The following is a 12,625-nucleotide window of genomic DNA, read 5'->3' as shown; positions in this document are numbered from 1 at the left end:
ATAAATAAATAAATTTTAATTTGGGATCTGGTTTTTTCTGCATCGTTACCTGGTAATGGCCAAATCTTTTCAGGCATTTTAAACCTTTTTTTTTTTTTTTTTTTTACAGGGTTTTATTTTATATTCAGCTCATCTTTGTTAATAGTTCCAACCCAATTAGCATCAAAATCAGGTGAAATCTTGACATCCCTATTTTTATTTTATTTTTTTTTAAGCACTTCAATCACACCTATTTTGCTTTTGTGCCATTAAACTAAATCGTGCCCTTTGGTAAATTCAAATATTAGTCAAATATTATTTTCCTTTTCTTATGGCCCATGTGGGTTTTTATCAGAATTATTTCTGCTTTTCAGTGTTTATTCTTCCAGGATTTCTGGGATCCATCACTTTAAGCTCTTTGTTTGTCAGAAGTGACAGGAATTTCATCACTCAACTGCTTTGGGCCCCTCATTTTCACTTTAATTTCCTCCCTGATCTTAATTTTCCTCCTAAAAGAGGCGTGGATAATGATTGACTTGCTAATTAACATTCAGAGGTTGTGTGTGTGTCATTTTAAGTGCTGATGCTTTTTTTTTTTTTTTTTTTTTTTTTTTTTTTTTTTTTTTTTTTGCTGCAGGAATAAATTCCTTTACTCTTATTATTCCTGATATTCTTAATTTTGGTTTGGTTTTTTTTTTTTTTTTGGTGTGTGGTTGTCAGAACAAATATTCAGGGTGGGATTTGCTATTTCCATGGATGGTGATTCCACAGCCTGTGTTTGACCAAAACAAAACAAAAAAAAAGCTTTTCTTTAATTTTTTTAATTTAAATTTTATTTAAATTTCATTTCCTGCATTTCAATCTGTGCCCATTCAGGAGAACAATAAACAGAAATTGTTGTTTTCACTTGGAAAATGGTCCTGTGACAATTTTTGATGGAATTATCCCTAAATAATTGATAAATCCAGAGGAATTCACTCATTTTCTGGGGAAGCACCTGCAAACAATTTGTAATTAATAAATCCAAGCACAATTCTGGATATTTGATATTGCACAATGAAGGAAAATTTAGGAGCTGCCAGGGCAGTGCTGAGCCCATGATGGACGTAATTAATAAAAGTTATAAATATTAATTGTACATAAGATATTAAAATAAAAAACTAAAATATTAAATAGTAGTAATGTAATAAAAAGTAATAAATGAAAATTTATTTTAAATAATTTTTATTAATTTTACTTACATATTTTATTTAAAGTACCAAAGTGTTAAAATATTAAATAGTAATAATGTAATAAATAAAAAGTAATAAATAAAAATTATTTTAATTTTTTTATTAATTTCTTTACTTACTTATTTTATTTAAAGTACCAAAGTGTTAAACTATTAAATAGTAATAATATAATAAATAAAAAGTAATAAACAAAAAATTATTTTATAAAATTTTTATTCATTTATTTACTTACATATTTTGTTTAAAGTACCAAAGTGTTAAAATATTAAATAGTCATAATGTAATAAATATTTAAAATATTTAAATAAGTCTTTAAAAATAAATTTAAAATAAATTTAAATTTTCAATAAATTTTAAGATCGATTTTAAATAAAATAATAAATAAAATAATTCTTTATTTTAAAAAATATTTTAAGTAATATTTATTATTTATTAATGCAAAATTATATATTAATATATAGATAATTATGTATATTATATAATATAATTATATGTAATGTATATATGTATATAATATAATTATATATAATATTATTATAATATATAATATATATATTATATATGTATATATATGTATATTATATATTATATATTATATATACATATATGTATATATGTATATTATATAATATAATTTATATAATATATAATAACGATATCTTCTATAATATATTATAGATTATAATATATAATATCATGTTATATAATATATAATGATATATAATATATTATATTATATTATATTATATTATATTATATTATATTATATTATATATAACAATGATATATAATAATATATTATATTATAAATAAATAATATAATAAAGTATTAAAATAAAGTGCTAAAGTATTAAATGGTAATCATGTAATTAATAAAAATTAATAAATACAGTTAATAAATATTATTTAAGAATAAAATTTATTAAATTAAGGAGGTGGTTTGGGTGTAAATGACTCCCTTGTGTGTTGATAAATCTCCCCCTCCCGTGTGATGATTCCCCTGCAGAGCCAGGAGCGGCTGCTGGGATTGCAGGGAAGTGTCACAGCTGATTGCAGGAATTCCACCTGCTCTGCTCTGCACTGACGGGATAATTGGCTGCATTGACAGGGATTTACAGGAGAAAGGGATGGAGGTGACACAGATCCCACTGAAAATCCCAAAAACAGGAAAGTTCACAGTTCCTGTGGATGGGAATTCATTAAATTCCAGGGCTGGGGAAGATGTGCCTGGGAATATTTTCCTATTTTTCACCATAACTTCAGAGACTGAGACAGGGGAGTGCTGTGGTCCTGAGTGGAGATACCAGAAAAGATAATTTTAATGATGCTCCTTCCTTGATTAAATCAGTGTTTTAATGAGACCTCCAGGTTCCAGAACATTCCTGGTGGTTCAGCAGGGACAGATCGCACTGAAAATCCCAAAAACTGGAGGATTCAGGCTGGAAACCACAAGAATATTTCCTATGGAGTGGGAATTCATTAAATTCCAGGCGCTGGGGAAGATCTGCCTGGGAATATTTTCCTTATTTTTCACCATGATTTCTTGGTTTAGAGAATGAGACAGTGGAGATGCCAGAAAAGATCATTTTAATGATGCTCCTCCCTTGATGAAATCAGTGTTTTAATGAGACCTCCAGGTTCCAGAACATTCCTGGTGGTTCAGCTCAGACAGATCCATGTCTGTGCTTTGTCCTCCCTCCTGTGCTCCATTTTCATTTTCACTCATTAATTAAGAGCTGCCATTAAAACCATGGTTTGTACAAGTGGGAAATGATTGGGAATTTGTGGATTGTCACCCTGTGGCTGCTGGGGGAGGGAGAACAGAATAAATCCCTTTTTCCATCCCACGTCTTGTTGACTTCCTTGCTCCTCATTGGGACAAGGAATGTATTCCAGAAAATCCATCAGTGAATTTTTGCAGCAATTCTCTAAGGTTTTCCTGCTCATTTTTTCCACAAAGGACAGCACAGAAATATCTATAGATTGACACAGACACATAAATTAAGATTCACAAGTTAAAAAAATCCCATCTCAGATTTAAATAAAAAACCTGGAATTCACCTTTTCCTCATCCCATGTTCTGGCAGAGAAATTCCACCTTCCAGGGGTCAACTTGAGCAGCACCTTCCCCTGCTCAAACACAGCAATAATTCTCAATAAAAAACAGTTCCAGGGGCTGTTTAAAGGCCTGAAATGTGATTTTTGGGGCCATAAATCACCATGGTTTTATTTTGGGAGAAAATCCACACCCAAAGGAGCTCAAGCTCTGTGTGCTCCCAGCAAAACCCAAATTCCAGATGTTTTTTTCCTTCTCTTTTCACTTCCCCAGTTCTCACTGGGCAATCCATTATTTTCTGCAGCTGAAGCAGCTGTGGATGGCTGTAATTATGGATTTCATAAATCTCTGACAATCCAGGGTGAATATTAATTTGAACTTTAACCATCTCCTCGGAGTCAGGTTAATTACCTCATTATTAGACGGTGTCTGATGAAGTAAAAATGTTTTTGAGCTAATATTTGGTCTCCTGTGGAAATAACTGTGCGTGGGCTGTTAAAATAATACTGGTGGTTTTGGTGTCCAGTGGTGTGGAAAGTCCCAGCAGAGAATTTCAGAGCTCCTCAAACTCATTTCCAGCTCATAAATTTATTTTAAATTGTGAGCTGAGCTTTTCTAGGATATACATATTGATTGGTTACTGCAGAGGAAAAAAAAAGACATTTTTAGATAGAAATAATTGGCTAAACACCCCAAAATTTGATATTAAAGGAAAAATTTGGCTCTCAGGGAATCCAGGGAATATCCTTTGGCTCTCAGGGAATCCAGGGAATATCCTTTGGTTCTTAAGGAGGCAGGAATCCAGGGAATATCCTTTGGTTCTTAAGGAGGCAGGAATCCAGGGAATATCCTTTGGTTCTCATGGAATCCAGGGAATATCCTTTGGTTCTCATGGAATCCAGGGAATATCCTTTGGCTCCCAGGGAATCCAGGGAATATTCTTTGGCTCCCAGGGAATCCAGGGAATATCCTTTGGCTCTCAGGGTATCCAGGGAATATTCTTTGGCTCCCAGGGAATCCAGGGAATATCCTTTGGCTCTCAGGAAATCCAGGGAATATCCTTTGGCTCTCAGGGAATCCAGGGAATATTCTTTGGCTCCCAGGGAATCCAGGGAATATCCTTTGGCTCTCAGGGGGACAGGAATCCAGGGAGACTTCTCTGGAATCCAGGGAATATCCTTTGGTTCTCAGGGAATCCAGGGAATATCCTTTGGCTCTCAGGGAATCCAGGGAATATCCTTTGGCTCCCAGGGAATCCAGGGAATATTCTTTAGCCACTTCCAGAGTGTCAGGATGCCAGGAAAACTCTTGGAATGGCACTAAAATGGGAATAAACCCTCGCAGGGTTTGATCAGGGGAAGGTGATGCCCAAGTTGACCCCTGGAAGGTGGAACTTCTCTGCCAGAATTGAGAAAATGAGGAAAAGGTGGATTTCAGGTCTTTGATTTAATCTGAAATAGGATTTTTTTTTAACTTGTGAATCTTAATTTATGTGTCTGTGCCAATCTATAGATATTTCTGTGCTGTCCTTTGTGGAGATGAGCAGGAAAACCTCAGAGGATTGCTGCAAAAATTCACTGATGGATTTTCTGGAATACGTTCCTTGTCCACAACCTCATTATTCCGTGCTTTTTTGCTTTCCCATTGAGAGATGTTTAATAAGTTAAGTGCACTTTTCTTAGGATAATGAATCGTGTGGGTGGATTTGGGGGCTTTTTTTTTAAAAAAAAAATATTCAAGTCCAAAAAATGTGTATTTAAAAGTATTTCTGCTGAGGAGTTGCTGGTCTGAGATGTGGATTGTGAAAATATAAATGGGATCATTGTGGGATTTCAAACAGCAGCTCTGGCTGGAATATTTTCCATGATTTCCCATTTTTTTCAGGAGAAATTCCTTTCAAATCCCATCTTTTTCCTGGATGTAGGAACCATCTGATCCCCTCTCCTGGTTTTTAGGGATCACAATTAAACCAACTCCTCTGTAATTCCACCTCTCTCCCTTTGGGTTTTTCAACCACAGAAATCCTTAAAGAGGTTTATTTTCAGCCCATTTACCTGCATATCCCTGGGTGGGTTTCAGCTGGAAAATAGCAAGAAAATTCATCTTTCCAAGCACTTCCCAACCTGTTCCTGCCCAAGGTTTTGGTTCTTTGCCCGGGATTGAGCTGCAGGGCCAGGTGGTGACTCCAGGGAAGGGAAATGAGCAGTTTAGGGCAGAGCCAGGAAATCCTGCAGCTCCCAGACCATCATCACCAGTGCAACATCATTTTCCCTGGCTTTTCCTCCTTCCAAATGGATTTGTGGAACATTTTGTCATTTGCCTTTGCTCCAATTAATTTTATTCTTTATTTTCTGTGTTTATATTATTTTCTTTCTGGCTTTGTTGTGACTTTGTGGACGTGTCAGTCTGAGCTCACTGAGCAGCTCAGGATTTAACCAGGATAAATCTTGGGATTTTTCTGCACCAGGAAACTTTTCACTGACATTCCCTTAAGGTTTGCTCCCAAAAAACTTTCTTTGACTTGGCAGTTTTGGACCTTTTTGCACTGTCAAGCCTCAAAAATCTTTTTGTCCTCCCTTTAAAATTGATCTGGGCAGGGACACCTCCCACTATCCCAGTTGGATTTGAATCCTTCCAGGGATGGGACATCCCCTCTGAAGGTGGAAATTTGTAATAATTCAGGTGTTTTTTGAAAAGAATTTTGTGGGAAGGAGGGATGTGACAGCAGCATCTTGGTGTCCCAACTGCTACACCAGGAATGCCAAACTCTGCCATGGATCCTTTTCATTTTTCCTTGATAAATCTTTTTTATTTTTCCCTGGTAAACCCTTATATTTATCCCTTATATTTATATGATTAAATCCTTTTTTATTTTCCCTGGAAAGTTTTATTTTCCTGCCTTTTATTTTGCCTGTGTTTCCCTGGATGTCTGGAGTAGCTGGGAAAACACAAGGAATTCTCTCTCCAAACCATAAATATCATAAATCTGTGGTGTCCCCTCTGTCCCTGCAAATTTGCAAATCCCTGCAAATAAAATCTGCCTGTGTTTAATTGGAAATTAATTCCATTTCTGTGGAAAACCCACAAAATTTGGGATATTTTGCCTCCCTCCTCCTCCTTTTCCTCCCCACTGTGGGATGAGCAGCATTCCCAAGGCTTTGCCTCTTTTTTCCACAATTAATTAAAAATTTCGATGCCAGAAACTTGAAATTTCTGTTCCAAATTTCCCAACAAGTTGCTTTGTCCAGGCACCATTTGATTTTTGAGGCAGTTTAATGAAAAAAAAACCCACAATGAACATTTCAGACCTTTCCTTTCCTTTAAAATTTAGAATAAAGACTTTAAATTTGATTTCTCCTTCCCCATGTCCAAAGCAGCTCCCAAGGAGCCACTTCAGAGACCAAATTTCATCATCATTTATAAAAGGAAAAATTTGATTCGGATATTTGGATTTTTTATTTTTTTTTTCTCCATCAATTAAAAAAATGTGAGCAAATTTTTGTGTTCAGGTTGCTGAAAAATGAGGGATTTTCAACAATTCCTGATGGGATTTTTTAACAATTCCTGATGGGATTTCTAATAATTCCTGATGGGATTTCTAATAATTCCTGATGGGATTTTCAACAATTCCTGATGAATTTTTTAACAATTCCTGATGAGATTTTCAACAATTCCTGATGGGATTTTTTAACAATTCCTGATGGGATTTTTTAACAATTCCTGATGGGATTTTCAACAATTCCTGATGAGATTTTCAACAATTCCTGATGGGATTTTCAACAAGTCCTGATGGGATTTTTTAACAATTCCTGATGGGATTTCTAATAATTCCTGATGGGATTTTCAACAATTCCTGATGAGATTTTCAACAATTCCTGATGAGATTTTTAACAATTCCTGATGGGATTTTCAACAATTCCTGATGGGATTTTTAACAATTCCTGATGGGATTTTTCAACAATTCCTGATGGGATTTTTAACAATTCCTGATGGGATTTTCAACAATTCCTGATGGGATTTTTAACAATTCCTGATGGGATTTTTAACAATTTCTGATGGATTTTTTAACAATTCCTGATGGGATTTTTTTAACAATTCCTGATGGGATTTTTTTAACAATTCCTGATGGATTTTTTAACAATTCCTGATGGGATTTCTAACAATTCCTGATGGGATTTTCAACAATTCCTGATGGGATTTTTTAACAATTCCTGATGGGATTTTCAACAATTCCTGATGGGATTTTCAACAATTCCTGATGGGATTTTTACGTGTGTGTTGAAGGGGGGGGTGTCTAGTGAACAGAGAAAAATGAGACTTTTGTGCTGAGTAATATATTTCATTGTAGATATTTTAAAAAGCATTAATGAATGAACACAAAAGCATTAATGAATGGACACAAAAGCATTAATGAACACAAAAGCATTAATGAATGGACACAAAAGCATTAATGAATGGACACAAAAGCATTAATTAACACAAAAGCATTAATTATGAACCCCCTGCTCTCCCCAGTCTGCAGCAGAGTACGTGAAGTCGCGGCTGCCCGAGGTGCTGAAGCAGCACCTGCAGGACTACGAGAAGGACAAGGAGAACAGTGTCCTGTCCTACCAGAGCATCCTGGAGCAGCAGATCCTCTCCATCGACAGGGAGATGCTGGAGAAGCTCACTGTGTCCTATGATGAGGCAGGTATGGATGGCCTTCCTTGGAAATTTCACTTTTTGCTGCCACGAAAATGGTTTGGTTTTGGTTCTGGTCCCAAACACTTTGGGCTTTTGTCTTTGTCCTTTTGTTTGTTTCTTGTGAAGTCAGGCTGGGGTGGGGAGTGTTGCTCATGAGGGATGGGGTGCCAAGGAGCTGAGAGGACACTACTATTACTACTTCTGCTGCTTCTTCTTTCTTCTTCCTTTTCTTCTTTCTTTTTCTTCTTCCTTTTCTTCTTTCTTCTTTTTTTCTTCCTCCTTTCTTCTTTCTTCTTTCTTCTTCCTTTTCTTCTTTTCTTCTTCCTTCTTTCTTCTTGTTCTTCTTCTTCTCCTTCTCCTTCTTCTTTTTTCTTATTTTCTTCTTCCTTCTCTTCTTTTCTTCTTTCTTCTTCTTCCTTTTTTCTTCTCCTTCTTCCTTTTTCTTCTTCTTCTTCCTTTTCTTCTTTTCTTCTTCCTTTTTCTTCTCCTTCTTCCTTTTTCTTCTTTTCTTCTTCCTTTTCTTCTCCTTCTCCCTTTTTCTTCTTTCTTCTTCCTTTTCTTCTTTTCTTCTTCCTTTTTTTCTTTTCTTCTTCCTTTTCTTCTTCTTCCTTCTTTCTTTTCTTCTTCTTTCTTCTTCTTCCTTTTCTTCTTTTTTCTCCTTCTTCCTTCTTCTTCTCTCTTCTTCCTTCTTCCTCCTTCTTCATTCTTTCTTCTTCTTTTTCTTTCTTCTTCTTCTTTCTCTTTCTCCTCCTCTTTCTTCTCCTTCTCCTTCTCCTTCTCCTCTTTCTTCTCCTCCTTCTCTTTCTCCTTCTCCTTCTCCTCCTCCTCCTTTTCTTTCTTCTCCTCCTCCTTCTCCTCCTCCTCCTGGCAGCCCTTTGTGCTCTGTGCCCTGCTGTTGATCGATCTCCCTTTCTCTGCATCGCCCCTGGACCTGATTTTTGCCTTTTTCCCCTTCACAAATAGCAGATTTTTGGCCTTTCCCAGCTGAGAGTGGACTGGGCAGGCACAAACCCTGACTTTAAACATGACACCAGGCCATGGGCAGCCAAACCCAGGCAATTTTGGAAGATTTTTCACAGTGAACTCACAGTTCTCTGATCTGATACTCACCCTTTTCCCAGCATTTTATTTTCAATCAGTTAGAAATGCCTTGAGGCTTTTAAATCCTTCTGCAAAACACACCTGGCACAAGGAGCTTGGCTGGTGGGTTCTCAAAGGCCAGCAGAGGGTGCAGAATATTTCTTTCACTTTTAACGATCCATAAAAAACAAGCTTCAAAAGTTGTTTTTTTTTTCTGTCACCTCTGCTGATCTTTTCTCACACAGAATTTCCCACTCCAACGAATCCTGTAATTTTGTTTTTCCCTTAGTTTCCTCCAGCTCCTCTCCACTTATTTTCATTTATTATAAAGAGGAGAAAATGCAGTGAAATCACTGATTCCTGGCAGAAGGAAAAGCAACCTTTTTCCTTTATGGAAATCTCCGTGTTTGTACAGCAAAAATAAAGATTAAAACCGCTTGAAACACATATTTGGGGATTTATCTCATCCAGCAAAAAATCATGTTGGAAATGAGAAGCTCAGTAATAACTGGTTTAGAAAACTGCCAGCAGCACAGCTGTGAATGAAACCCCAAAATTCCAGCCAGCCAAGCAGGTGGAGACACCTCCAGAGATGAAAACACAGAAAATGGGCAGTTAAATGTAATTCCAGCAGCTGCTGGTGATCCTGGCTGCTCCAGCCCTTAATGGTGGCATTTTCTCCTTTTTTTTTTTGTTTGTTTTTTGGCTTTTTTTTTTCCCACAGCAAAAATCAACTCAGTGAGGAACTCAAGCTGCGGGTGGGGGCACGAAAAATGAGGGAAACAATCCTTCAAAACTGGCAAAATAAAAGTGGTGAAAACACAATTTTGTCTGGCAGGGGGCGACGATGGGAAACGATCACCCAAACCCATCCTGGAGCTTTGGCAGGGGGTTCATCTCTGGAATAATGAGGAGCAGGTGGAATTCCAGCAGGTGTGAGCCAGGGAAGCTGGAAAAGGAGATGTTTGAGGGGCTCAGTCAGTGATTGCAGCAGGGTTTGGAGCTTAGGGAAGCTCTCCCACACCTTTTCCAGCCAGGAAACCTTTCCCATCCCTCCTGGAAGGACCATTTTGCACCCTCAGGTCACTCCTTTCTCCCCAGAGATGTTTCCCAAAGTGAATCGAGTTCAGCTGAATCCATTTGCCAGAATAAAGCTCAAAACTCTGGGTCTGGGTGTTAATTTTGTTCATTTTAATTAACACCACGATTTTGGGGAGTTAATTTGGTTTTTCTGGCAACACCCAATATCAATAAAGTGTAGCTTTGATGGATTCCACATCCCAATGTGAATTTTTCCCTCTTTTTGGGAATCTTTCCCTTTAGGAAATCAATCCCTCAGAGCTACAAATAAAACGAGTTTGTCTGGAAATAGTCAAATGCTGGCAAGATTTTTTTTTAGTGAGGTTTGAGTAAAGGAAGCTTTAAAAAATGAAAGGAGGCCAAAAGTGACAGATGGGGACAAATCCTCTCCTAATCTCTAAATCCTTTAGTTTAAAAAGTGGCATTCTTGACTGGCTAAGGCTGAGGCAATTTTGTGCAAGAATATTTTCTCCCAACAAAGCTTTGCTGGCTCTTAATCCCATTCCTTTGATTTTACACCATCTGAGGTGGTCAGTGCCTGATCTGTGGCAAATTTTGGTTATTTAAAGGCATTTTTGGCATTTAATTCAGGGAATTCCAGCCTGCTGGGATGTTCTGGAGGTGGTTTTGTCCTGTGGGAAATGGTTTTTTTCTTTAATGGATGGCCCTTCTACCCCAGGAGAAATTGAGTTTCATTACTGCACAACAACAACAAAAAAAAAAAAGAGATGGAATTAATTTTTCCCTGCTGTCAAGCAGTCCTGGAGATATTTATTGATATTTAGGGATTGAATCCAGAGCCAGGTGTCAGGCCCAGAATGGGATTTAATTTTTTTTAGCTGGTATTTGCTGGAAAGATGGGAACTGGAAAGGAGATGGGAAATGTGGAATATCCCTCCCATCTCAGCCCCTCTTTTAATGTCACCTCAGTGCTCAGAGGGGTCACAACCTGGACTCCCCCATCCTGGGAATCCTTCCCAACTCACCAATCCTGGGATTCTGGGAATACAAGAACCTTTTCCTGCTGATCAGGAAAACCTCTTTACACCTGTCATGGTTTGAAAGCAAAACGAGTGAGAGGCTCCAAGTCAGAAATACAATTTAATAAGAAGAAAGGTAAAAAGGTAAAATAAAATAAAATAAAGGCAATAACACAAAGGAGCACTGACAGAGCCAGAACACACCCTGAGCAGGGTGGTGGGAGCAGTCCAGGTGAGGGGCTCTTCCTGAAGCAGTGATCCCACAGAAAGGTCTGGGAGCTCTGCTCCTCTGGGAATCCAGTGGCTCAGGGCTGCTTGTCCTGTCCCAAATCCCAGATTCTCTCCAGGTGGGAATGCTTGGCTCCTCCCCCTGGGCATTGGGAGCATCTCCCAATGGGATGAGGAGTCGTGCAGTGGCTCCTTGGTGGCCCATTAAACACAGACAGTCCTGCAGTGGGGCCTTGGTGGCCCATTAAACACAGACAGTCCTGCAGTGGGGCCTTGGTGGCCCATTAAACACAGACAGTCCTGCAGTGGGGCCTTGGTGGCCCATTAAACACAGACAGTCCTGCAGTGGGGCCTTGGTGGCCCATTAAACACAGACAGTCCTGCAGCGGGGCCTTGGTGGCCCATTAAACACAGACAGTCGTGCAGTGGGGCCTTGGTGGCCCATTAAACACAGACAGTCCTGCAGTGGGGCCTTGGTGGCCCATTAAACACAGACAGTCCTGCAGTGGGGCCTTGGTGGCCCATTAAACAGAGAGAGCTCCTGGAGGGAGTTCCCTGTGAGTCCTGGGCAAGGCATTGATGGGCCGTGAGCAGAAGAGCCCAAAGGAGGGGCCTGGGAAAACACTGCCCCACCTGGTTCCAACAGCTCATGGAGATGGTGATAAAATAAATACTTTGTGCACATCTTACACTACAACCCAGGACAACACTCTTTATTTCATTTTTATTTTCCCTCCCCCCGTTGTTCTGCAGGCACCACGTGTCTGATCGCGCTGCTCTCCGACAAGGAGCTCACCGTGGCCAACGTGGGCGACTCCCGCGGCGTCCTGTGTGACAAGGATGGCAATGCCATCCCCCTGTCCCACGACCACAAACCCTACCAGCTCAAGGAGAGGAAGAGGATCAAGAGAGCTGGTGAGTTGTTGGGAGGGTCAGCTTTTTGTTTGGCGCTAAAATTGATGTTTTCTCCCATGAGAGGGTGGGAAGTGACGGCCGAGGTGGCAGCAGAAAAAATGTCCTGTTTTCCACCCAAAATTCCAGTGGGATGTCACAGGGCAGAGGTGGCAGTAGATCAAATCTCCCAAAATTCCAGTGGGATGTCACAGACTGAGGCACTAGCAAATAAAATCTCCCCTTTTCCACCCAAAATTCCAGTGGGATGTCACAGGGAAGAGGCACCAGCAGATCAAATCTCCTGTTTTCTACCCAAAATTCCAGTGGGACATCACAGGGTAGAGGTGGCAAAGATCAAATCTGTTTTCCACCCAAAATTCCAGTGGGATGTCACAGGGCAGAGGTGGCAGCAA

At 38.7% G+C, this 12,625-nt stretch overlaps 2 protein-coding genes across 2 annotated transcripts in view; one reads left to right on the top strand and one right to left on the bottom strand.

Moving 5' to 3' along the window:
- LOC310913093 (uncharacterized protein) overlaps nucleotides 1-3,683 on the bottom strand; it is a gene marked incomplete at its 5' end in the record, with an annotated part of 54,698 nt that extends 51,015 nt beyond the window's left edge. Inside the window, one exon of the mRNA XM_083868225.1 lies at nucleotides 3,679-3,683. Within this exon, the coding sequence (XP_083724351.1) occupies nucleotides 3,679-3,683 (5 nt within the window). The remainder of the gene's footprint in view (nucleotides 1-3,678) is intronic.
- Nucleotides 1-12,625, top strand: part of PPM1L (protein phosphatase, Mg2+/Mn2+ dependent 1L) — a 73,463-nt gene that overhangs the window by 56,887 nt on the left and 3,951 nt on the right. The window contains exons 2-3 of the mRNA XM_083868726.1: nucleotides 7,783-7,957; nucleotides 12,072-12,233. Of these exons, the coding sequence (XP_083724852.1) occupies nucleotides 7,783-7,957; nucleotides 12,072-12,233 (337 nt within the window). The remainder of the gene's footprint in view (nucleotides 1-7,782; nucleotides 7,958-12,071; nucleotides 12,234-12,625) is intronic.

The sequence above is a fragment of the Zosterops lateralis genome (genome assembly GCF_965231275.1).
Source record: "Zosterops lateralis genome assembly, chromosome: 10".
Lineage (NCBI taxonomy): Eukaryota > Metazoa > Chordata > Aves > Passeriformes > Zosteropidae > Zosterops > Zosterops lateralis.
The sequence above is the reverse complement of the archived record's forward strand: the minus strand, read 5'-3'. Positions and strand labels throughout refer to the sequence as shown.